Genomic DNA, 22,642 nt, shown 5'->3' with positions numbered 1-22,642 from the left:
GTCGGCCGTCGCCACCCCCAGCTCACCCAAGGTCGAGTCCGTCACCTCCAGAATAACATCCATCCATCTTGCCCTTGGTCGGCCCCTCTTCCTTTTACCTGCCACTTTCCCTAGCATCAGCATCTTCTCCAGGGTATCCTGTCTTCTCATGATGTGGCCAAAGTACTTCAGTTTTGCCTTAAATATACTTCCCTCAAGTGAGCAGTCTGGCTTTTATTTCCTGGAGGATGGACTGGTTTGATCTTCTTGCAGTCCAAGGCACTCTCAGAATTTTCCTCCGGCACCACAGTTCAAAAGCATCTATCTTCCTTCGCTCAGCCTTCCTTATGGTCCAGCTCTCGCAGCCATAGGTTACTACGGGGAATACCATTGCTTTAACTATGTGGACCTTTGTTGTCAGTGTGAAGTCTCTGCTCTTCACTGTTTTATCAAGATTTGTCATTGCTGTCCTCCCAAGAAGTAAACGTTCTCTGATTTCCTGGCTGCAGTCAGCGTCTGCAGTAATCTTTGCACCTAGAAAGACAAAGTCTGTCACTGCCTCCACGTTTTCTCCCTCTATTTGCCAGTGATCAATCAAGCTGGTTGCCATAATCTTGGTTGTTTTTTTTTTTGAGGTTTAACTGCAACCCAGCTTTTGCACTTTATTTCGCCTTCGTCATGAGGTTCCTCAGCTCCTCCTCGCTCTGAATACCCCCCCACGTTAACAGAGGGCTCTAGTGACCTTCTTATGGAACTCAAGCCTTTGGCTACCAGTGGGGTGGGGGAGAGAGTGAGCGCGCGTGTCTGCGGGTGTTTTTCAAACGTCTTTGACGTGACAAGTGCATTTCCTGGCGTTTGCTGCGCGTGCGCGGAAAGCTTAAGCGGGCCAGACGGCCAAACGCATGCGCGGTTAGGCTGCTTAAACTAATTGGGTGGGAGGCGCTGAATCTACGGGTTGCCCTAGCAACTGTTGTTATGGCTACCGAAGGCGCCTTAGCGGGCCCTGTGCGGCGCCTTGCAGGAGCACGAAGAGCTCCAGGAGTCCTCGGGCAAGACAGGTCCGCTTCTCCTCATGTCATACTCCACCAGCCCGAGACGCACGGGGCTTCCCCGGACGGTGCTGCGCTGGCTGCAGAGCCTCGACCTCACCTTCTCGCCGACGCATTTCCGTAGGTGAGGCGAGCCTGCCCGGGCACCTCGGGCTTCTTCGGCCTTGAACCTCCCCTCGCCCCGCATCAAAAGCAGCCGAGAGTCCGGTGGTCCCTGGCAGGCGCGCCATCTTCAGAAGGTCAACGCGCAAGAAGAGGCGTTAAAGTGCCGACTCTCGGGAGGGCCCTCGGTTGCTTGGACTGCGAGAGGATGGCAAGGGCTGCCCGCTGGAAGCCATTTTTCCATGTCCCGACAGCGCCCGGCCAAACTCGCCGGCTTCCCTGCCCCGCCCGGCCCGGCCCGGCCCGGCCCGCTTCCTGGCCCCCTTCGCGCAAAAGTAACCCGTCAGCCCGTCTTCGAGCTCCCTCGCAAGCCCCTTTCTTTCTTCCCCGTCTGGGCTTCGTTCGAGACTTGCCTTCCTTCCCCGAAGGGAATAGTTTCTCTCTAGGCAATGGAGGATTTCAGAGGGCCACTTACGTGGAGCTTGGAGAAAGACGCGGGTCTGTTCCCTGTAAGACGGATGGTCAAAGAAGCTCCTTTCCCCCCAAACTTTGCACACCTGAAAAAAGGGGAGATTCGTTGTGGGGAGTGAAGGTGTGCCAAAGGCCATGATTAGGGGAGCAAGACTTTTGCAGTAGACCACTCTTCCCCAGACTTGTCACCTCCACGTTTATTTATTTATGACGTTTCTGTACCGCCCAACAGCCGACGCTGACTACAGCTCCCAATATCCCATGCTGGCAGGGGCTGGTGGGAGTTGAAGTCCAAAATATCTGGAGGGCACCAGGTTGGGGGAGGCTGTGACTGAAGGCTGAAAGAGCAAATAGAGCAGCGGGGCATAGTTTGGGAGAAGGTTTGCTACATTTTCTGCTCCTCCCTGCTGGAAAAGTCAGGTTGATGTGTTTTTTGCTTGTTTGATCTGTAGCAAACGTTATTCCTTCATTCATTTACAGCAATTTTCTTTCTTCAAAATTAAACCTGTGGCCTTACAAGGTTAGTCCCAGGTGAAAGCAGATCTGTACTTGAAGCACACAGAGTCACTTTTTGGGAAATTTGCAAGAGTAATAGGAGAAGGAAATAGATTCATGTCCAGAATTCTTGAATTATACTCTTGTGCAGTGTGGTGAGCATTGGTTATATTTAACTCTTGTTCATTCCTTGTATCTGAATCTTTCTGTTTTCTAGCAGAGTTTCTCTCCCCTTTCTGCATGTTACCTGTACAGTTGGCAGGGGAAATTGGAGTATACTACTCTTTTGTGAGATATGAGAAGAGTGGGGAGGGATTTTTACCTAATCCATTTCCTAGATGTAAGTATAGTAACTGTTGCAAACTTAAAAAGAAACAGCTGAGGGCTGGGGATCCAATATGAGCTTCCCATACAGGGAATTACATTCCCAAATGAAGGCGAATGACTAGTAAACTAGTCAGTCTCTCTCTCTCTCTCTCTCTCTCTCTCTCTCTCGTAGAGATTTTTCAAATGGCTTCCTCATTGCTGAAATATTCTCTTGGTATTACCCAGAAGACATTCAGATGCATTGGTTTGAAAATGGGACCTCTCTAGCTATCAAACTCAGCAACTGGTCGCAGCTTGGAAAGGTGGGTAATCAATACAATTATGAATTTCAAACAAATTTTGTATCTTTTAAAAGAGACAAGAAAATGGAAGCTACTGCCTTTTTGAACAACCACCAGTCACTGACTGATAGATTATGCATGTAATTTATGTGGGGGTGTGCAGAGAAATCGTATTTCTACAGTATAACTATTTGTGCTTTTCTTTTTTTTTTAATACTGACATACTTTTGAGGTAGGTGTCTTTATTTGGTAAGGGGTCAGTGATGCTCTGAAGATCTATACTACCATGGCTATATCATATCAGCTTTGGTGCTCAGATGTTGTGGTCTACATTGTTTGCAGTTCTTATATTACCTGAAATTTGATTTTCATGCCCTTGCTTTGTGATGAAGTGTAGATTTGAAGTGGGTTGAAGGCAAGACAATGAATTCATATGTCTGAAATTGATTCCCTTTCCCCCTTTATTAAAGTTCTTTGCAAAAAGAAACCTGAAGCCCATACGAGAACTAATTGATGGAACAATTCATTGTAAACCAGGAGCTGCAGAAGTATTTGTACAAGACATTTATACAATGCTAACGAACAGGCGGTAAGTTTTATTTTCCACAACATTACATTTGAAAGTTGCATATTAATGCATAAATGCACAACATTACATCTGAAAGTTGCATATTAATGCATACATGTTGGTGATAATTTGCTCTGTGAGAGTTGTTGAATAACAATAGATTTGCAGTTCTGTAGAAGCTAATAGAACTAGTTGTCCTTAGGCTTTTCCAGAATTAGTAGAATATGAATAATACAAGTTATTTCCATCCTCCAATAAAATACAGCTGTTGTTCTTTATAAAAATACATGAAATCAACCAAGTACCCAGAAGTATTTACAGATATGTATAAATTCTAGTAGATGGTTTGTGACATAACAGAATTTAAAGTAATAAAATTTTGTTAAAATGCCCAGCTCTTCAAAGCACCGATGCAATGTTTTAAGGGTCAGGCTGTATATATGAAAGAACTGATTCATGACTGATTCCTGTAATGCAGTACACATACTGCATTTGTAGTTTCCATACAAGATAATTGAACACTACTCATAATCAATGGAATATAGCTAATTTTAATAGCATTAGACTTCATTATGAAAAGAATGGATTTCAGGATAAGCAAAACAATTCTTCAGATATTTCATAAAAATAAAATGACATATACACATGCTGTAGCTCTTATAATATAGTTACTTCAGGTAACTTGGATGTTTGCCTTATTATTTCTCTTGCCTTTTTATCTTCCTATGGAACTCCTCAATAGAGAGAAAGGGTAAGCTAACTAAGCCTAAGCACTGTAGTTTATGAAGCTGGTATCCTGAAGCTGTTGGGACAGTGGAAGCTACTAATATCATCATGTATATGTGTATATGGTGGCTGGTTCTTCTAATATTTGGATGTGCTTTAACAAGGCATATCTAAAAGATGGTTTGGCAACACCTGGATACTAACTCTTCACCTGTTACTAGGGCTGTTGCGTTGTCAATCAGGAGAACCATTTTCCTTTTAAAGCCACTGATGCAGCCAACAAAGGATGGGTAGGAGGCAGTACTCTGATTTGAGTCGGAGCTGATGGGATCATGTTACTGGATGGAGACACAAGGCTGCAGCACAGCAGGGGGACAGTTCTGTTAACACTATACAGTTGATTGCCAAGTACTGTTTCCACGCCATGGTTTGCAGGCCACATTTATTATTTATTTATTTATTGCATTTATATCCAGCCTTTTTTCCTCTTGCAAGGAACCCAAGGTGGCTTACATTATCCTCCTCCTCTCCATTTTATCCTCACAATAACAACCCTGTGAGGTAGGTTGTGCTGAGAGTGTGTGACTAGCCCAAAGTCACCCAGTGAACTTCCATGACCGATTGGGGACTAGAACCCGGATCTCCCAGCTCCCAGTCCAACTCTCTAGCCACTACACAACCTTAATACAATATTACAAAATGAAGAATAAATGAGATGGGAAAAGAAAGCAAACCAATTGGGGCACTAATTCTTGAAGGGGCACAATCTCAGCAATATCATCTGATGTGGACAGGTGGGCCTCCTTGCTTTTAAGTATATACATAAACCAGCATCCATTAAGGGCTGTGTGCTTCCTTCACTGTTAGACTCCAAGGGCAAATGGCAGTTTGTGCCAAATGTTAACTTCAGCAGCTTAAAAGTGAAAACCAGTCTTTGGGTTGCCAAGCTAGAAGCTCCCTGTGAAACACCTCATTATGCATGAAATGGTAATGGACAATAGGTTGCAAGTTAAATGCTATTAACAGCGGGCCATAGTGCTCTACATCAGTTGGGTTTGCATGACCACAATGGCTTATTTCCCCCATTGCGAATGCCAGTCACATACTGGGGAGGGGATTTGCATAATTACCCTTGCCGGCATGGCTTGCTGTGTCATGTGAACCCAATGAAGGTGGCTTGTTGCTGTGGTTAACAAGCCACGCAGAATCCATGGGCTGCTGTAGGGTTCTGTGGCTCCCCCCCCCCCCCCGCTATGATCATGCAAACAGATCCAGTGACTGTGATAATTGTAGCTAAATTCTTTTGTTAGGCACATTCTAACCTGATGATCTGGTGAGAGAGTGTAGTAGCTTGTAGGATCCAGCAGTAGACTCCCAGTGCAAGAGCAAAACTGGCCCTCTTGCTTTGGCACTAAAGATAAGACCCATCTGCCAAACTGGTACAGCAGGAAGCCACTGATGGTACTGCACTGATGCTTCCTTCTCAAATTTGTGTGCACATAAGAGTTTGGATAGGTTTGCTCCTGGCATGCAGGGAGAGAGTGGGAAAGGAAGAGGGAAGGTGCTGAATATTTATTTTAAAAAGGATCCTGGGGCATCAAATGTGGTCCCACACCAGATATCTGGCACTACATTTCTGCACTTTTTTCTGGAAGCAAGTGGGGCAAAATTCCATGGCGCTCTGTGTGTCAGCTGTTACTTGAGTTCAGCAGCACACTGCACTATTTTGAACACTGCAGTGAAAGCAGCTCCTTAGATCTGAACAACTTAACACCTCATTATGTGAAGTAAGCAGTGAATGAAGTTAGAATAAATATGATCATTGTTTTTATTTTTAAAAGATCAGGCAAAATAAATGCAGTATATACAACATTTTCCCCTTCTAGGATAAAACACATTCAGGATGAAGAGACTGACTTTACAGATCGTATTTACCAGGAAAAGTTACCAATGGTTGCTAGATCAACTGCTTCAAGGGCTATTAAAACCAACATTAAGCTAACAGAACTAATGGTGGAGCCCAATATCCACAAAAACAGACAGAAAATTAATGCCATCATCAACATGCATATGCAGCAAAGGCTGCTAGACAGGGAACAAAATCCAGGTGAGTGGCTCTTTCAAACATCTTTTGAAGAACAGAATGATTCTTCGCGGTTTGCAGCTGTGTTAACTATGAACTCTCTAAATCTGGTATCCCTTCAAACGTATGCTAGTGTTTTGTGCATAAACCCCAATTTTTGCACTGTCACCCACAAATGTGTACTGATACATCAAATGTGGGTTCATATTTAACATACACAAAACCCGCCAAAGTTTTGTGCTGTTTTGTTCCACAAATCCCAAGTTTCATGCCCCCACCCAAGTACTGTTTACTTCAAAATACAGTCAAGGCCAGAAATATTGGAACAAGGATAACTGTTTTGGCAGTTGGCCTCTGTACACCACCACATCGAAGTTGAAAGGAAACACACCCAGATGGGAGCAAAGTCAGGACTTTCAGCTGTAATTCAAGGGGTTGGACAAAAGTGGGGCACTAACCATTCAGGAAGTACAGCCAGTGGCATATACACAGACCCATCATTGGTGGCTCATAAGTAATGGAACAAATCAACATCATTTCAAACTTAAGGATCGCCTTTAATACCTGCATGAAAATCCTTTGCAGTCAATGACTGCCTGAAGTCTGGAACCCATGGACATGACCAAATGCTGAGTTTCCTCCCTCGAGATGCTTTGCCAGGCCTTTCCTGCAGCTGCCTTCAGCTGCTGCTTGTTTGTGGGTCTTTCTGCCTTCAGTCTTATCTTCAGTAAGTGAAAAGCATGCTCTATTGGGTTGAGATCAGGTGACTGACTTGGCCATTGAAGAACATCCCACTCCTTTGCCTTGAGAAACTCTTGGGTAGCTTTTGCTGTATGTTTGGGGTCATTATCTATCTGCAATATGAAGCGGCGTCCTATCAGTTTGGCAGCATTCGGCTGAATCTGAGCAGAAAGTATAGGCCTATACACTTCAGAATTCATCCTGCTGCTTTTATCAGCAGTCAGGTCATCAATAAACACCAGTGACCTGGTTCCATTGGCAGCCATACATGCCCAGGCCATAACACTGCCTCCACCATGTTTGACAAATGATGTGGTATGCTTTGGATCATGAGCTGTTCCTTTCCTTCTCCATACTTTTCCCATCATTCTGGTACAAGTTACTCTTTCATCATTCCAAATCTTATTCCAGAACTGGGCAGGCTTGTTTAGGTGTTTGCTGGCAAAGGCTAATCTGGCCTTTCTGTTCTTGAGTGTTACCAGTGGTTTGCACCTTGTTGTGAAGTCTCTGTATTTACATTCATAAAGCCATCTCTTGACCATAGATGTTGACAATGATATGCCTACCTCTTCAAGAGCGTTCTTGACCTGGCTAGATGTTGTGAAAGGGTTCCTCTTCACCATGAGCAGAATTCTGCGGTCATCCACTTTAGTTGTGTTCCGTGGTCTTCCAGGCTTTTTGCTGTTGCTGAGCTTGCCAGTTAAGTCCTTCTTTTTCAGGATGTTCCAAACTGTTGTGTTGGCCACTCCCACTGTTTTTGCTGTCTCTCTGATGGGTTTATGTTGTTTCCTCAGCCTAATGATGGCCTCCTTCACTCACATGGACACCTCTTTGGACCTCATGTTTGGAGTTCCAGTGAACAGCTACCAAATGCAGATGTAACACTCAGAACCACCTCCAGGCCTTTTATCTGCCTGAGTAGTCTTGGGGTACCCAGGAAACAGGCCACACCTGGCCATGCAGCTGCTTGTCAGCCATTTGTTCCATTACTTATGAGCCACCAATGATGGTGGTGTGTGTATGCCACTGGCTGTCCTTCCTGAATGGTTAGTGCCCCACTTTTGTCCAACCCCTTGAATTACAGCTGAAAGTCCTGACTTTGCTCCCATCTGGGTGTGTTTCCTTTCAACTTCAGTGTGGTGGTGTACAGAGGCCAACTGCCAAAACAGTTATCCTTGCTCCAATATTTCTGGCCCTGACTGTAAGTCTTGCAAAGTTCAGTGGGGTGTTCTGTCTTGTGAACATCTGCACAATCACATTCTTAATATTTGAAAATATGTTTTACAGCATTTCTGAACAATCTCTGATGGTTTCATCAAACTTTTAAAAAAAGTTTTGAACATACACTTTTTTTCTGGCCATCTGATTAACAGAACTCAAACAGGTGAAGCTTTCCCACAGGGAAATGCAATAAGGGGAGCATTTCACCTGTTAATTTTTTTGCCTGCCCAGCAGCTGTTAAATGCACAAGGACCTAGCCAGGAAAAGCTGGCAACCCTACACATGCCAGATCATATTTCCCTACCTTCCCACTCCCTTCAGTGTAAAAAAGAGTATTTTAAAGACACATAACCATCAGTGGCTATTATTGAGATGGTCTTGGGGTCCACAACTCAACCTCATATATAGCTGAATCCTATGCATGTTTACTCAGATGCAAGTCTCACTGAGTTCACGAGGTCTTACTCCCAATAAATGTGTAGGGGATTGCTGCCTTAGATGTGAATAATTAGGGAGCATGCTGCCACTTAATGTAAAATGGTGAGGCACGCTGTGCCCAGTCACGTACTGAGTTGAAACCTATGTCATGTTCCACAGGGCACTGCGATACAGGAAAATTAAACCTCTGCAAGATGGTTAACAAGGTAGAAAAGGGTGCACAAGAAAATAAAAGATGGAAGAAGTAAAGGGGCTAATGGGATAGAAACACGAAGGGAAGCAGGATTAAAGGGGAAGCTCCTGGAGACTTCAAAAAAGATGGAGGCTACTTGAATAGGATTTATTTAGCTATAACGTTTTTGAAGAATGATTCATAGAAGCTAACTCATCTTCTCACTTGTTCACCTATGCTGTCCCTCTGGGTGGTGCAGTTTTGGGGATTGGGACCAATAAGCTAAATCTTTCCTGCTGAACTGTCCAGTGAGATTGGGTGAGTGAGCAGGCAGAGCTCTGGTTGCTTCTCCAAGGAGTAGCAATCATGTGCTTTTTCTCATTTAGTCCCTCTGAATAGCTTTCCTGGGCCTACTCCTAATCCTTCCTTCTGCACCATCTAAAGAGAGTGGATGTATGAGCGGAGATAACTTTCTAAGGATAAAGGACGGGTGAGTGATTAGGGGCACTGGCAACCATTCCTTGTCCAGTCCTTGCTGCTAAGAGAAAGGCAGAGTGGATGGAGGCAGTGGTTGTTCCATGTGGGAGCAGCTGCTGCCTGCTCTCACTCACCCTATCTCACTGGGTGGCACAGCAATGTGAATTTGACTAACTGGGCTTAATCTCCACCACTGTGCTGCAGGTGGAGAACCCAGGTGAGCAAGTGGGATGACGTGGCTGTGCCCTCTATGACTGTCACCCAAGAGAGATAGGGTGAGAGAGTACTTTCTCTAGGCAGTACCACAGGACAAGTCCTCCCCACTGTGACATCCAGAGAAAGTGAGCAACAAAAAGGAGACAGGAGCAGTTGCTGCATTTTCTCACTTTCACACTTCCTCACTCATCCGCTGCAAAGTGGCAGAGCTCAGAGGTGAAGGTGATGATGGGGGTGGGCTTCCAGGCTAGAGGGAATCCCCCCCCCCATTTTTACCAGCCTTTGCTTCAGGGCAGATGAAGGGAGGAGAGATGGCTATTTTCTGCTGCCTTTATTTTGTATGAGCAAGAATGTAAAAGGTTTAGTGTCCGTACGCACACCACTGATGCTGTTTAGAATATATTATAGGGTTGTATCCTATGACATCATTCCACTAGAGCAAAGCTTCTACTGCTTGTGGAAACCTGTTTACACCCTTGCACAAGTGTCAAATCCAATAGTTTGATTATGCTTGTGCAAACTGTTCCACAAGCCCTTTCACAAGGCATTGATCTGCTCATTATAACTTAATTTGGTTGGGAATTGCTTGTGGCAATTGTGCTACTGGTGGTATTTGAGGTGACGGCAAAAACCTGATTTTTTTTTAGTGCAAAACATAGGTTTGGAGGGGGGAGGACAATGTGGGATTTGTAGCATTCACCAGGACTCCCTTCTGAGTGTCATTTTTACGCTTGCGGTGGTGGCACAAAACTTGGGATTTGTAGCACAACACAGGCACAAGACTTTGCAAAAGGTTTGGAGGGATACCAGATTTGGGGGTTCATAATTAACCCACCTCTTGTCTGCTATATTATGTGTAGTAGAATAATGAGCTCTCAAAACATGGGAAGAGACTATTGTGCAGAACCGATGTAAGCCCTGGCCAGACCTCTAGTTAGAGCATTTCCCGAAAATGAGCCTTTATTTTTATTTAGTTAATTTACCTACATGACCGTGCTCAATCTCCAAGGTCAGTCAGAGTGGGCCTCCTGCATGACCCACCTTTATTCAAGGTACATCTGATGGAAACTGGGGAGAGGGCCTTCTCTGTGGCAGTACCCAGGGTGTTAAACTCCCAGGGCATCTCTTTAGCTCCTGCTGCGTTATGTTTTTGCGCCCTTCTAATGATTTCTTTTTTTACAGAGAGGTATTTAATTTTGGCTAGCTGAATATTTATCTGCAATGTTGGATTGCTTTCTGCCACCTTGGTCTCATTTTTATTCACTTTTTAACTGTTTTTTAATGTATTAATCTGTTTGTTTGACAAAGGTTTTTAATAGTTTTTCTGTGAGCTTCTTGAGCACTGTACAGTGGAAAGGTGGGATACAAATCCTATAAATAAATAAATAAATAGCCAACATGTATCTGTACTTATTGACACACTATGATGAAGAGAAACTTGATAAAAATATGTCCCAAGTTCTCAGGATATTGAACTCTGGATTATTCCAGTAAATATCTTCCATAACTTCATCCTGTAATTGTAGGTTTGTCCTCAATGAAGCATTTCTTTAACTTTCACATTATTAATCAATCTTGTGAAATGACAGTGTAAACTTGAAACATGACATGGTTAATTGTATAGTTGTTGCTTGTGTGTGTGTATTTTTCTTTCAAGCACGGTTTGGTATTAAGCCAACCCTGGGAGAACGCGCTGTTCGTCGTCCTTCTGTTTTGGCTCCTTCCTTGAGTACGATTAATCTTCAAAGGGAGAAATCTGTTCCTGTGCCAAGTAGTAAGCACTACTTTTTGTGATTTGAAAGGCTAAGGTTCTATTCACATTACTTGGATGTATGTTCCATTGAACAAAGTGAGACTTATTTCCAAGTTAACGTGCATAGTAGTGGACTGCATGAAGGCAATCTTAATGAACACTTGTTTGGGAATCATGTCCACTGAAATCACCGGGACTGACTTCTGAGGAAATATGGCGAAGATTAGGCTGAATGTTTTATTCCCACTAAATGTTTTTAAAATGCTGGTCTCTGTCCAAATGTATAACACTCCATCTTTTAATATGACTGTATTGTGGAAAAGGCCCTTGGTTTCTTTTAAAGCTATTTCATATTTCATATTTTTATAGCTATTTCATATTTCTTCCTACCAGTGGAGTCATGTTCTTTCTAATGCCTTAACTGCACAGGACATTAAACACATATTTGGAGAAGGGGGCTTAATGCTACCACTTTGTTTATGAAGAAAAATAAATTGGGTGAAGAGAGACAATTGAACAGTAAATAGCAATCTTTCCTCCTTTTCCTGCTCCTTCAGCAGAGGCTGGGAAAGAACAGGTGAAAGGACTCCACAGGCTGGAAGCATCCAGATCCTCCCTCCTGCCACCACTGGGTTTTGCCACTTTTAGGGGGGTGGGGAGCAGAGAAGTGTGAAAGCACAAGAAGGCAGCAGCTGCTCCTACCTCCTCTCTTTCTCATGCTATCTGGGCAGGATGGATTGGGATCCCATGCTGCCTAGAGAGAGTGTGTGGATAGACACTTTTCTCTGGGCAGCACAGGATAGATGCCTACTCCCTGAAGGAGCAGCCACCTCATCCTCTTACTCACCTGTGATCTCTGAGTTGTGTGGTGGTGGTGGGGATTGGGCCCAATTAGTGTTCAGGCAGAGGTTGCAGCTGCACCTCCCAGCAGATTTTGCTCCCTCTCTTCTACACAACCCACCGAGAAAGGGCAAGTAAGGAAGTCTCCACTACCTTTTGGTTCCTCACTCAAAGAGGTAGGATGCGTGCTTGCCCAATCCTTGCTGCTGAGAGAGAGACTTTGATCATATGGAGGCAGTGGCTTCTTGTCCAAGGAGCAGCTGCTACCTTCGCTGTCTTTCTCTGGGTGGCGCAGCAGGGAAGGTTTGTTTCACTGGGCAGAATCTCCACCACTGTGCTGCCCAGCGGGTGAATGCAGGTGAGCAAGTGAGAGGATGACATAGCTGCTCCTGCCATGACCAGCCCTGTATGCTGCACTGTCCAGAGAGAAGACTGGGGAGGGAGAGGGAGCAGGCAGAGGTGGCTGCTCACACTGACCTGGTTCGGATGATCATCATTGGCTAAAAAAGCCACAGTGGTTTGCTTAAGCCATGGCACATGCTGGACATGATTTTCATAATCACCCAGGCAGTTGCAGCTTGTGTTGTAACCTGGGTGGCATGGCTTGTTTGAGGGGAAAACAACCCTCAAGTAATCCATGGGCTGTTGTTGGGTTATTTAGGGGTTGTTTCCCTCTCAAACAAGCCAGGCTGCCCGGGTCCAGATTACATGACAAGCATGTGTGGGCAGGTGATTATGCAAATCACACCTGGCATGCACTGCAGCTTAAACAAGCCACCATGGCTTGATGATCATGCAAACTGCCTCACTGTCTTTCTAGGAAATACTGCTGGCCCAGTCCACCTTCCAGATAGAGTGAGCAAGAGAGGGGACATAGGAGCAGCTACTGCCTTCGCTTGTTTGCAAACTTCAGCTCCCCCAGTCCCCAGTGTAGCAGAAATGAGGAGGCATGGGGGGTAGATTCCAGGGGGTTTCCTGGCTGGGGCATGCCTCCTCCCTGTTCTTTTCCAACTTCTCTTGCAGGGCAGGGGAAAAGCAGAGAGACTGATGAAGAGGTATTCAAATAGAAAACAGCAATCAGCTACTTTTTTTTTTTTTTAAAAAGGGGCCAGTGTGAAACCCCTTTTTCAAACAAATGTTTAATGTCATATGAAGTTAGACCCTAAGACTTCAGTGTACCTCCCAACACCCTTTTCTCTGCAAACAACAGACATCCTGTTCTTTTTGAGTGAGGTTTTCCCAGCCTTATCACCACCTCTACAGAAATGAGGAATGACAAGCAATGAGGAAAAGGCTGTACACATTCCTTGGTTGAAATGGAAGCTTTATAGCAAGTGAAGCTTTTCATAGAGATAAGTGTTATTTCCTACTAATGTCCATAGAAGCAACTACAGCTAAAATCACAGGAGTCGGATAAGATTGTCAACATTGTATTGTTGACAGCTTGACCCTAAGCATTCATTTTTCTCAAACATTCTGTGACATAGCAATTCCAGCCATAGCTTACAATGATTATAAAAGGGAGTTTGTATGTATCTTGTAACTGCAGTTGTTAGTACTTTTCCAATGATTTTTTTTTCCTGCTTAGGTATAGCATCCACAGAAATCAGAGGAAAAATGGGTGTTCATTTCAAAACCATGCAAGTGAAGCAAGCTGAGAGATGCCCTTTTGATGTGAATACAAATGTTGAAGCTCCAGGCACCCATTTTAAAGGACTGTAGCTAGAGAAAGAAATCAAAGCTGCTTTTAACCATGACAGATGCCTTATGACCAAGTTTCTACCATACTGAGGAAAATGTGCCTTACTGGTATGCGCAATAAAACAGTAATGCTGAGAGAATACATACAACTTGACATAAGAAAACAGCATTAAAAGATTATTAATGCTTTTTATGCTTCTCTTTGCTGGAATCTTACACATTTGATGTGTTCTAATGGAGATGTTTTCTAAACACTAGCATGCGTCTAGCCTTGTACTGTTAGGTAATGTTGTGAGAATAAAATTGATTATTAGGGTAACGAGAGTCTCATTGTGAAACATTTTATATTTTTCCTAACACTTGGAATAAAACAATGTTCTGTTTTGACTAAATCTTCAGTCCTGAGCATGCTTGTAAATAGAACACAAGTATGGCAACACTACAAGAAGGGATTGCTAATCAATTTAAGAAATTTTATGAAAAACTTATCAGATAAGCCAGTTCTGGAAAATATACAATATAATTCTGTCTAAATTGAGTATTTGTCAACTCTTTCAAGAAGATACAGAACAATTAGTGGTACCCCTTTCTTTAGAAGAGGTTTTGAATATAATTAAGAGATTAATATCAAAGTGCTAGGTATAGATGGCTGGACAGCTGAGTTTCACAAACTTGTGATAATTCAGCAGAGTCATTCTTGTTCACAATGAAAATATTTGTCTTCAGCTAGCCTGACCCAAGAGATTTCACTGCTGTAGCAAATGGCACTCCCCTAAGTTAAGGTGCATAGCATCCAAGGCCGGTAAAGTTATTTTGATTCCTGAAACAGAAAATTTCATAGTTCAGCTTTTCTTACATTGTTCAGGTATTGGGCAGTATCTAAGTCTGCCCAAGTGCCAGAGGGATCCAGCACCAGTACAACAGGGAGCTAGTGGTTCTAAAAACCCAAAATGAGCACAAATGCCAGTTTCTGGAACAGGACAGGTCAACAGAGCTTGCAGAAAGAAGCTCCACTGACCTGTCCCAATCTTGAAACAAGCAGTTCAGCCTGTTTGGGGGGTTGCATTTTGAAGTGTTAGCTTTCTGCTGAGGCAACAGAATGAGCAGGAGTGCAGCAGCAGTATTGGATACAGCCCTGTTTGATTGAATTTGCCCATTTTAGGTAGAATTTGCTGATGCAGAGGGTCTTAAGTGGAGAAGGGCATTTATTTTATAATCTTTCCTCTCTGCCCCTGACATAACTCTCCAAGTATTTCTACTCATCCACTGTCATTTCTTCGTTCACATTTAACTTGTACCATTTATCCTCCAACTACCAGTTTCTTTCATCCTTCTGAGTTTACTTTCTCCTATAACAGCTTCCCCTATTATCCTCTTCCTCTGTATTCCCAGTTTTTATTATCTAATTATTATCTATTAAAATATTAACAGTTTAGCTTGCTTTCTAATTTCCTTCAAAGTCCCTTCTGTTCATTTTCCTCAAAAGAGGGGGACCTTCCCTCCTCCTTGCAACTTCTCCACCTACCAGCCATCTTCACTCTGTTTCACCTTCTCCCATCCCCTGCACAGGCACATACAGATACTCCCCAGTCCCACTGCCCAATACCACGTTGTTCCTTTGGAGTGGATATGGCTGCTGTTGCCAGAAAGTGCAGCAGCAGCAGCCCTGGTTACTCTTCTTTTTTTCACTCAGTCCATCTTTTCATCCCCATTTTTTCTCCCCAGTCACCCACAATCAACCAGCCACTGTGTTTCTTCCCTTTCCTTCCCTCCAACTTTGTATGCTACAGCCTTGCTTCAACCAACTCCTGCTCTCACACATGCCTTTGCATTGCACGTGTGGAGAGCTGCTGCTGCTGCCTTCAGTCAAAAAGCCTGCACGGTAGGCAAGTGAGGAGGCACTGTGCAGGCTGCAGTGCGGAGGCCCCCCGATGGTCCCTGGCCTACTGTTTGAAAAACACTGATTAAAGTTTTTTCAAAGTTCAGAAGTCTTATCCCCAATAGGATATGCTTAATTTATAAAAGGATTTGATGTGTGTTACTGATGTCCTGCTGACCTGTTTTGTATATTTTGGCCTGTCCAGTTATTAAGATAATTGAAGAAACTGCAGGCCACTCTACCAGTTGATGTGGTTATAACCAAAGTGGTTCTACTATGTTAAAGAATATAGTATCAGAATCTGCTTAAGATTTAATTAACAGCTGAGATATGTCTAGCCAGTAATTGGGGGGAGGGGGGGAAGCAATCTTCATTTCAGAATTGTATTTGAAGATATAGCATGTTAGGGTTATGTTTAAGTTTACTTACTGTTTGGATAACTAAACTGGGGCAGGGAGAGAAATACTGAGGGATTTATGAGAAAGTGAATTTTATTTGTACCATCTTGGAGTAATAAGTTTCAGGAGGATATTCAACCTTGTGTATTTTTCTCTTTGTCGTGAATAGTCATGATTACTGAGCTTGGTATAAATACTTCATTTTGTGAAGATTCATAGTAACAATGTATAGTAAACCTGTTTGATTTATATAGTTGTAATAAAATACTTTAAAACATATCTATAAAGATGGTATTGAAGATTTGAATAGCATATGCACACTGGGCACAGACTCCATTACTAGCTGAGAATAGCATCCACTTTTTAAAAGTTTACTCTCCACTGAAGAAAGATGCCTATTTTGCCTTATTTAGCATGATCCACTTGTAGATTGTCATAGGATACTCACAGGCCTCCCATTACCCTTAACAGGCTGAAGTAGTGCTTGCATGTATGGGAAAGCAAGCCTTAGGGGAATCCTTCACGAGCAGGGGGCTGCATCCATTCTGGATGAGTTCAGACATGTTCTGGCTCCAACAAACCATGGAACAGGAATGAGTAATAAGTTCAAATAATCCCTCTCCCTTCCTCATTCCATGCTCATGGGTTCAGAGAAGATGTCTTGGTTTTCTAAACCAGTTTTCTACAACATGTAAACTGGGCACATGTGTTTTGAGTGCTCTTTGTACAGTAGGATCGCAAACCAAAATCAAACCATGGTTTGCAACTCTAGTTTCTAGGGAGCATTCAAATTACAGATTCCCATCAGAAGATGCAGTTTAATAAACCAAGAAGTCTTCTCTGTAGGGTGTGCAAGAAGAGGAAGGAAAGGGGGAACATTTTATTTTGTTTCTCTTCCAACAAAACTTGGTTTGCTTGACTGCAAGCATTACATCTAAGACGGGGCTCTGGGAGTACCATGATTTTGATTTAGATTACTACTTTATTTGATGATGCAATTATCTGAGGGTTCCACAATGCTTCTGCATGCAACTGGAACTGTTGCACCTTTGAAAAAGGGATTGAGTGATGGCATCCTCAATGGCATTTTGAGTCTGTAAAGGAAAAACCAACACATCCTATGCAAAACTTAGTATGGGATGAAGAATTAAGCAATCCACTATAGGCAAAAATGGATGTAGAACTTAGTTATCATTAATTTATCTACCTCACAAAAGATAATAAGTTTAATTGTAGTTGTCCAAAGTCCTGCAAGATCGCTTTAAAGATGAGAAAGGCTAGTTTTAATTTTTATAAAACTAGAATAATGCTTGAAGAATTTACATTTTAAACAAACTCTTAAATCAAAAGCAATGATAGAAAGAACTATAAAGTATCTATGTTGATCATGAACAACCTCACAGAAGATATTTTGTGGAAGAAGCATGGTGGTTGCAAACACAAGATTTATCTCCAGGATTATGCAGTATGGTACTGGGAAGAAATCAATGTTTCTTTCATAAAGTATCTTCAAGGGAAGTTGTTCATCACCAATAGATATTTTGAATGCAGTATGATGAAGAAGTTTTAACTCATTTTTTGCCATAATTGTTTTCATTAACTGGAGCACAACCATATGCATAAAACCTTTTATATAAAACAATACCAATTTATTTAGATGTTGGACCATTGAATACCATATCTTTACAATCACTAAAATTAATTAAAATACTTTAAAATATACACTATGTATTTTGGTACATTCCAATATGTAGTTTACTTAAAAGGTATTTGTTGGAATATAAATTTTAGAAATATGCTTAGTCATTTAAAATAAAGAGAAATGTCAAATGCAGATCTAGATATTCAAAATATAAGAAAAAATTTCTTAGGCCAGTTGAGGTGTAAAACTAAGTATTCCAAAATACTTGCTAAACAATAATCTGTATTTACTATACAACCATTTAATTTACACTCCTTAAGGTGCAACACTATGCATGTTTTAGACAGAAAAAGTCCTAAAGCTCTTACAAATGCTGGGAATTGTAGGATTTTTGTCTGTCTAAACATGCATAGGATTGCACCCTTAATCATTTATTAGATTTATCAGAACACAATCCATCATGCACAACAGCTATATAAACTCCATTTGTTTCAAAGGATCTTGCACCAAAGCAGCATTTGATAGATTGTGCCCTTAGTTTCCAACAAGAGCAGACAAATACACAAACTTTATCTAAAATATGAAACATGTATTCCCCCATCATAGACTTGTAATTCTAAAAGCAGCTACGTGACTGTTCAAAGAGGCATAAATTACTTATGCATAAATGTGTTTCAAGATATGAGCTTCACAGTTTGTACTATCCTTGGGCTTAGTAACATGCTTCATAAGTTTGTTCTCAGAAACAGCATTTTAATCCTTTTTCAAAAGCCCATGGCTGCCAATGATATATGCGACTTTCTTTGGATTATCAAATGTAATATAAAAATTAAATTTACAATTTGTGATATTCGTAAAACTATCCCTCAAGGAGGATTCAACCTCAAATCCTTCAGCTAATAAGGATAAAGTATTAGCAACCAGCATATTAATGGTCCAATTTAGTTAAAACGGAGAGTGTGTTTTCCTTTATTAGAATGGGTTGAGCCGTATTCCTGTCCCCAGTGGAGAGAACGGATTCACTTTTGCCCACATCAATGCATCATTGAGTGAAATTGCTGACTTTCCATCTTCAAGGAAAAACACTGGACCCTGTGCAATGTAAGAAGTATGAACACACAAAGTAAAATATACTTTTCATATATAAGTACTCTCCAGAAAGAATCACTATAGCAAAGTAAATGGGTTGCATCCTAAATTGTTTTTCTGCTCATGTAAAGGATGTGTGTATGATTTCTGCCAACTCTCCCCTCCATTTGCAGCCCTCTGCACCATATCCCACACCATTCCCAAGGGTCCCCCAAACCCCAGGAGCAGATTTTCAGGGGTTACAGGGGGCTGCAGAGGGAATGGGGAGGCAGGGAAGTCCCATTCCATGAATGCAAACTGTGTTCTGTTCAAGGATTAAAGTTAGGATCCAAGCCATTGTCTTTTCTTGCTCTTTTCTGAAAGTACAATAGAAATCCCCCTTTACTTACAGTAAAGCAATAAATAACTAAATAAATAAGCAGATGCAACTGAATATTTGTCATGAAATATATAATGGAACAAGAGACTGGCATCTGCTGACTTCCCAAATTTTGGGGCAGGGGGGGTGTCTACTGCTTGAAGGTTTACAGAAATCACACACTTAATACTATAAACATTCCATTAGCTTACCTCCGTAGCCTCTGATACACAATTGGCTATAAACTAAGGATATTGGAGAGTAAATAACTGTTCTAAAATGATCTACATAGTTAATATCTTGCCATAACTGTCACAGCTAACATTGCTTTCTCATTCTTCAAAATGGTCTGTAGCAATCAGCCTAATCATGAAAGGAAAGGATGAAGAGCTGAATGAGAGTGCAGATCCATAATAAAACAGAAAGAGTAGAAGGGTGAAGCAGAGGGTGAAGTGCAGTATGACTGTAAGCACATTTACTTGGAAGTACATCCAGTGAATTTAATCGATATGAATACATCTTATTACATTGGGTTGTATCCAGCAGTTATGTGAGTGGAAAGCTACTAGTGCAAGTGGTCTTTCTCACCTCCTCTTCCCCACTACAACCCCCTACTCCCCTGAAAAGCCTCTCCTGGCTCCTCAGGAACAACCTTGGAAGCATCATCGTGGGCTGAAGTAGGAAGGGGAAAATGAAAAGAGCAGGCTTGTGTAATGCCTTTAATGAGTATCCCCTGACATCTAGGATGAAGGTTTCAAGGGACACAGAAGCCTGCAGTGGGTAGGACAGGATGGGACAGCCCCGCTATGTGAGCAGGCTTCCACTGCTGGATACAACCCAAACAAGTTGATATTTTCAAAGTTCTCACAGTGTATAGTCTACTTCCATCAACCAATACCTGTATCCTTAATCCTGTCAAGCAAGAGATATGAACATCTGAGTGACTAGGAAGGTTAGATCCGGTAACATAATCTGGTCCTATTGTTACTTTCAGAGGTTCTTCTTTTATTCGAGATAGCAGTGTTGCATAAATCTCTTCTTGCAATTCAGATGGAGGTGTATGTGGTAATTCGTCACTAGATCTATGAGAGAAATGCATAGTGCTATTTGCAATAAGATTCTAGATTTATAACATGCTGACTTATTTTTTTTTAAAGCATCTAAAAACTACACAGAATTCCTGAAACCTTTGTCATCTACTAAAAGATAAAAGATCAAACATTCAAAGCATCTAACATTCTATTATGGTCATTGTATACCTACTTGTTTAGAGGTTGAGTACAAGCTCTCCAAGCATCTAGTTCCTCAGAGAGTTGTTCAATTTTCAGGGGTACACACACCTCCCGTCTTTTTAAAAGCTGGCTGGAAAAGAATGCAGTGTAACAGACATTTTGAAAGCATATGACATAAATTCTAGGTCTATATGATCGTCTGATGGGGAATAACTCCATTATTAACCTTTCCCTGAATAAACTTTAGAAATGAGCACAAATGCTATGGGCTGTTTTTATTCCCCATCCTGAAGGTTCTGTGCAGGCAACAATGAAATACATATATATAAATATATTACACAGGAAATAATAACAAATGAAAAACCTTACTGCCTCTTCTGCCCCCTCCCAGCTTCAAAGAGCACTTTGAAGATGGAAAGCAAAGAAAATCTATTAGCACCAAAGAAAACACTATTTTCACTACTTCCAAAAAACGTATCTGTCACAATCAGCAGGCCTCTGTTTGAATGAAGAACCACCTGTCTATGCCGTAGTGGTTTACACTCTTGCTTCAGGTTCTCCGTAAGCCCTGGAAATCAAAGGTTTCAGAGACTTAAAGGAGTAATAACTGCTGTTGATGGCCTGGTTAAACTGTAAACAGCAGGACCACAAAGGCAATTAACTTCGCAAGTATTTAATGCAAATGTCTAGTATCCCATTCATGAATACAGGATTCTAGAGAGCTCACATTGCCCAGTTCACACAATCAAATTATTATTATTATTATTATTATTATTATTATTATTATTATTATATTTATACCTTGCCATTTCCCCAGTACTGGAACACAAGGCAGCTTACAAAAATTAAAACATATATGTTGTTTAATATTTAAGCCATGGTGGCTTATTCAAATCGTGGTGCATCCCATGGGCTGTTGTAGGAGGGTTCTTTCCCCATCCAACAAGCCATGCCGCCAGGTTCGGATGACATAACAAGCCATGCCCGGGCTGTGATTATGGGAAATGCGCCCTGCATGTGCTGATTTAAATAAGTTGCAGTGGCTTATTTTGATCATGCAAACCAGGTCGACAACTGAAGGGTCAAACTACACTTTTATTTTTACAGTTGGAGGGTCTGATTTTTACTGGGATTCCCTGTATGAGTTGGGAAGGTTTAATCCTTCTCTCCTCAGCCCTGATTTTAATGACACACCCAGATGGCACCAGTGGGGGCTTTTTTCTAAATCCTGTAGCCATGCGTGTGCATAGGGGGTATCAGTAAAACTGTGACCTGGGGGGAAGGATTAAACTTCCCCTCCTTGCATGGGGGCCCCAATGAAAATCAGATGCCCCCAACTGTAAATAAAGACATAACAGCTAGTTACTTCTTTAAAATAATTTATAGTTTGACTCCAAGACAACACAATAATAAAATAAATGAACATTATTTAAAAGCCAGTAGTGCAGCAAGAGATCTCAGCCAGGCAAGAGAAGGAAGGCTAAAACTAACAGTCTGAAAGGCCTGGGCAAATAAAAAGGTGAAGACCTGGCCCCAAATATATCAGGATTGGTGCCAAGTAAACATCCTTGGGGAGAGTGTCCGAAGGCCAGGGCACTACCCCAGCTAAGGCCCTACCCGTGATCACCATACATCCCAAAGACAGGGAGACCAAGAGAAGGGCCTCTGAGGAAGGTTTTAAATACCCAGGCAGGTTCATGTGGGAGAAGATGGACTTTCAGAAACCTGGGTCCCAAGCAATGTGTGGCTTTAACGATAATACCCAGCATTTGAATTGTGCTCAGAAAGAGAGCATTAGTCAGGATAGCTGTTTCAGAACTGGCAAGATGCATTCCATTCAACCACTACCAGTTAGTGGTTGCAGTATTTTGGACTGAAGTTTTTGAGTAGTATTCAAAGGCAGCCCAATGTACACTGCATTACTGTAGTCTAAATGAAATGTTTTGAAAGCATGTGTAACTATATCCAGGCTCTATCTAGACGGGTTGCATGGGCACACATGCCTTAACTGATGAAAGGTGCTTCACACCATGGAAGCTCCATGGACCTCTAACAATAGGGCTCGTTCTAAAAGCACTTCCACAAGGTGCAAACCTGATCATTTAGGGAGAGTGCAATCCCATCCAGACGACGACGACGATGATGATTAGCATTTCTATACCGCCCAATAGCCGAAGCTCTCTGGGCGGTTTACAAAGATTAAAAACATTAAAAATACAATATACAGAGATTAAAAACCATTTACTTAAAACTACACATGAACAGACAATATACACAAAAGAAAGATATATCTAAAACAACTTCAAACAAACAATCTCAAAAGCAAACAACGATAACCATAAGACATTCCAGGATTCAGCCAGAATAGGCTGAATACTACCTCCCAAGTCAGATGAACCACCCA

At 42.1% G+C, this 22,642-nt stretch overlaps 2 protein-coding genes across 3 annotated transcripts in view; one reads left to right on the top strand and one right to left on the bottom strand.

Annotated features, from left to right (window-relative positions):
- The first annotated feature begins 894 nt into the window (after positions 1–894).
- Positions 895–16,201, top strand: SPATA4 (spermatogenesis associated 4). Of its 2 annotated transcripts, none has more exons than XM_084856491.1 (6): positions 895–1,148; positions 2,596–2,725; positions 3,175–3,293; positions 5,885–6,105; positions 11,004–11,120; positions 13,528–16,201. In XM_084856491.1, exons 1-6 carry the CDS (start codon positions 955–957, stop codon positions 13,659–13,661), a joined length of 915 nt encoding a protein of 304 aa, XP_084712617.1. In that variant the 5' UTR covers positions 895–954; the 3' UTR covers positions 13,662–16,201. The 2 variants fall into 2 exon arrangements, with proteins under 2 accessions (XP_084712617.1, XP_084712618.1); XM_084856492.1 differs by having other exon boundaries at positions 937–1,152.
- Positions 16,202–17,128: 927 nt separating this feature from the next.
- The window catches only part of WDR17 (WD repeat domain 17), a 68,121-nt gene continuing 62,607 nt past the window's right edge, over positions 17,129–22,642 (bottom strand). The window contains exons 27-29 of the mRNA XM_084856489.1: positions 20,270–20,368; positions 19,905–20,088; positions 17,129–18,651 (exon numbers count right to left, since the gene is read on the bottom strand). Coding sequence (XP_084712615.1) covers positions 18,532–18,651; positions 19,905–20,088; positions 20,270–20,368 — 403 coding nt within the window. The 3' untranslated portion in view covers positions 17,129–18,531. The remainder of the gene's footprint in view (positions 18,652–19,904; positions 20,089–20,269; positions 20,369–22,642) is intronic.

Source organism: Heloderma suspectum, chromosome 5, assembly GCF_057233095.1.
Source record: "Heloderma suspectum isolate Gila_16-S chromosome 5, 16-S_ref, whole genome shotgun sequence".
Taxonomy (NCBI): Eukaryota; Metazoa; Chordata; class Lepidosauria; order Squamata; family Helodermatidae; genus Heloderma; species Heloderma suspectum.
This window is presented reverse-complemented; position numbering and strand designations above follow the sequence as displayed.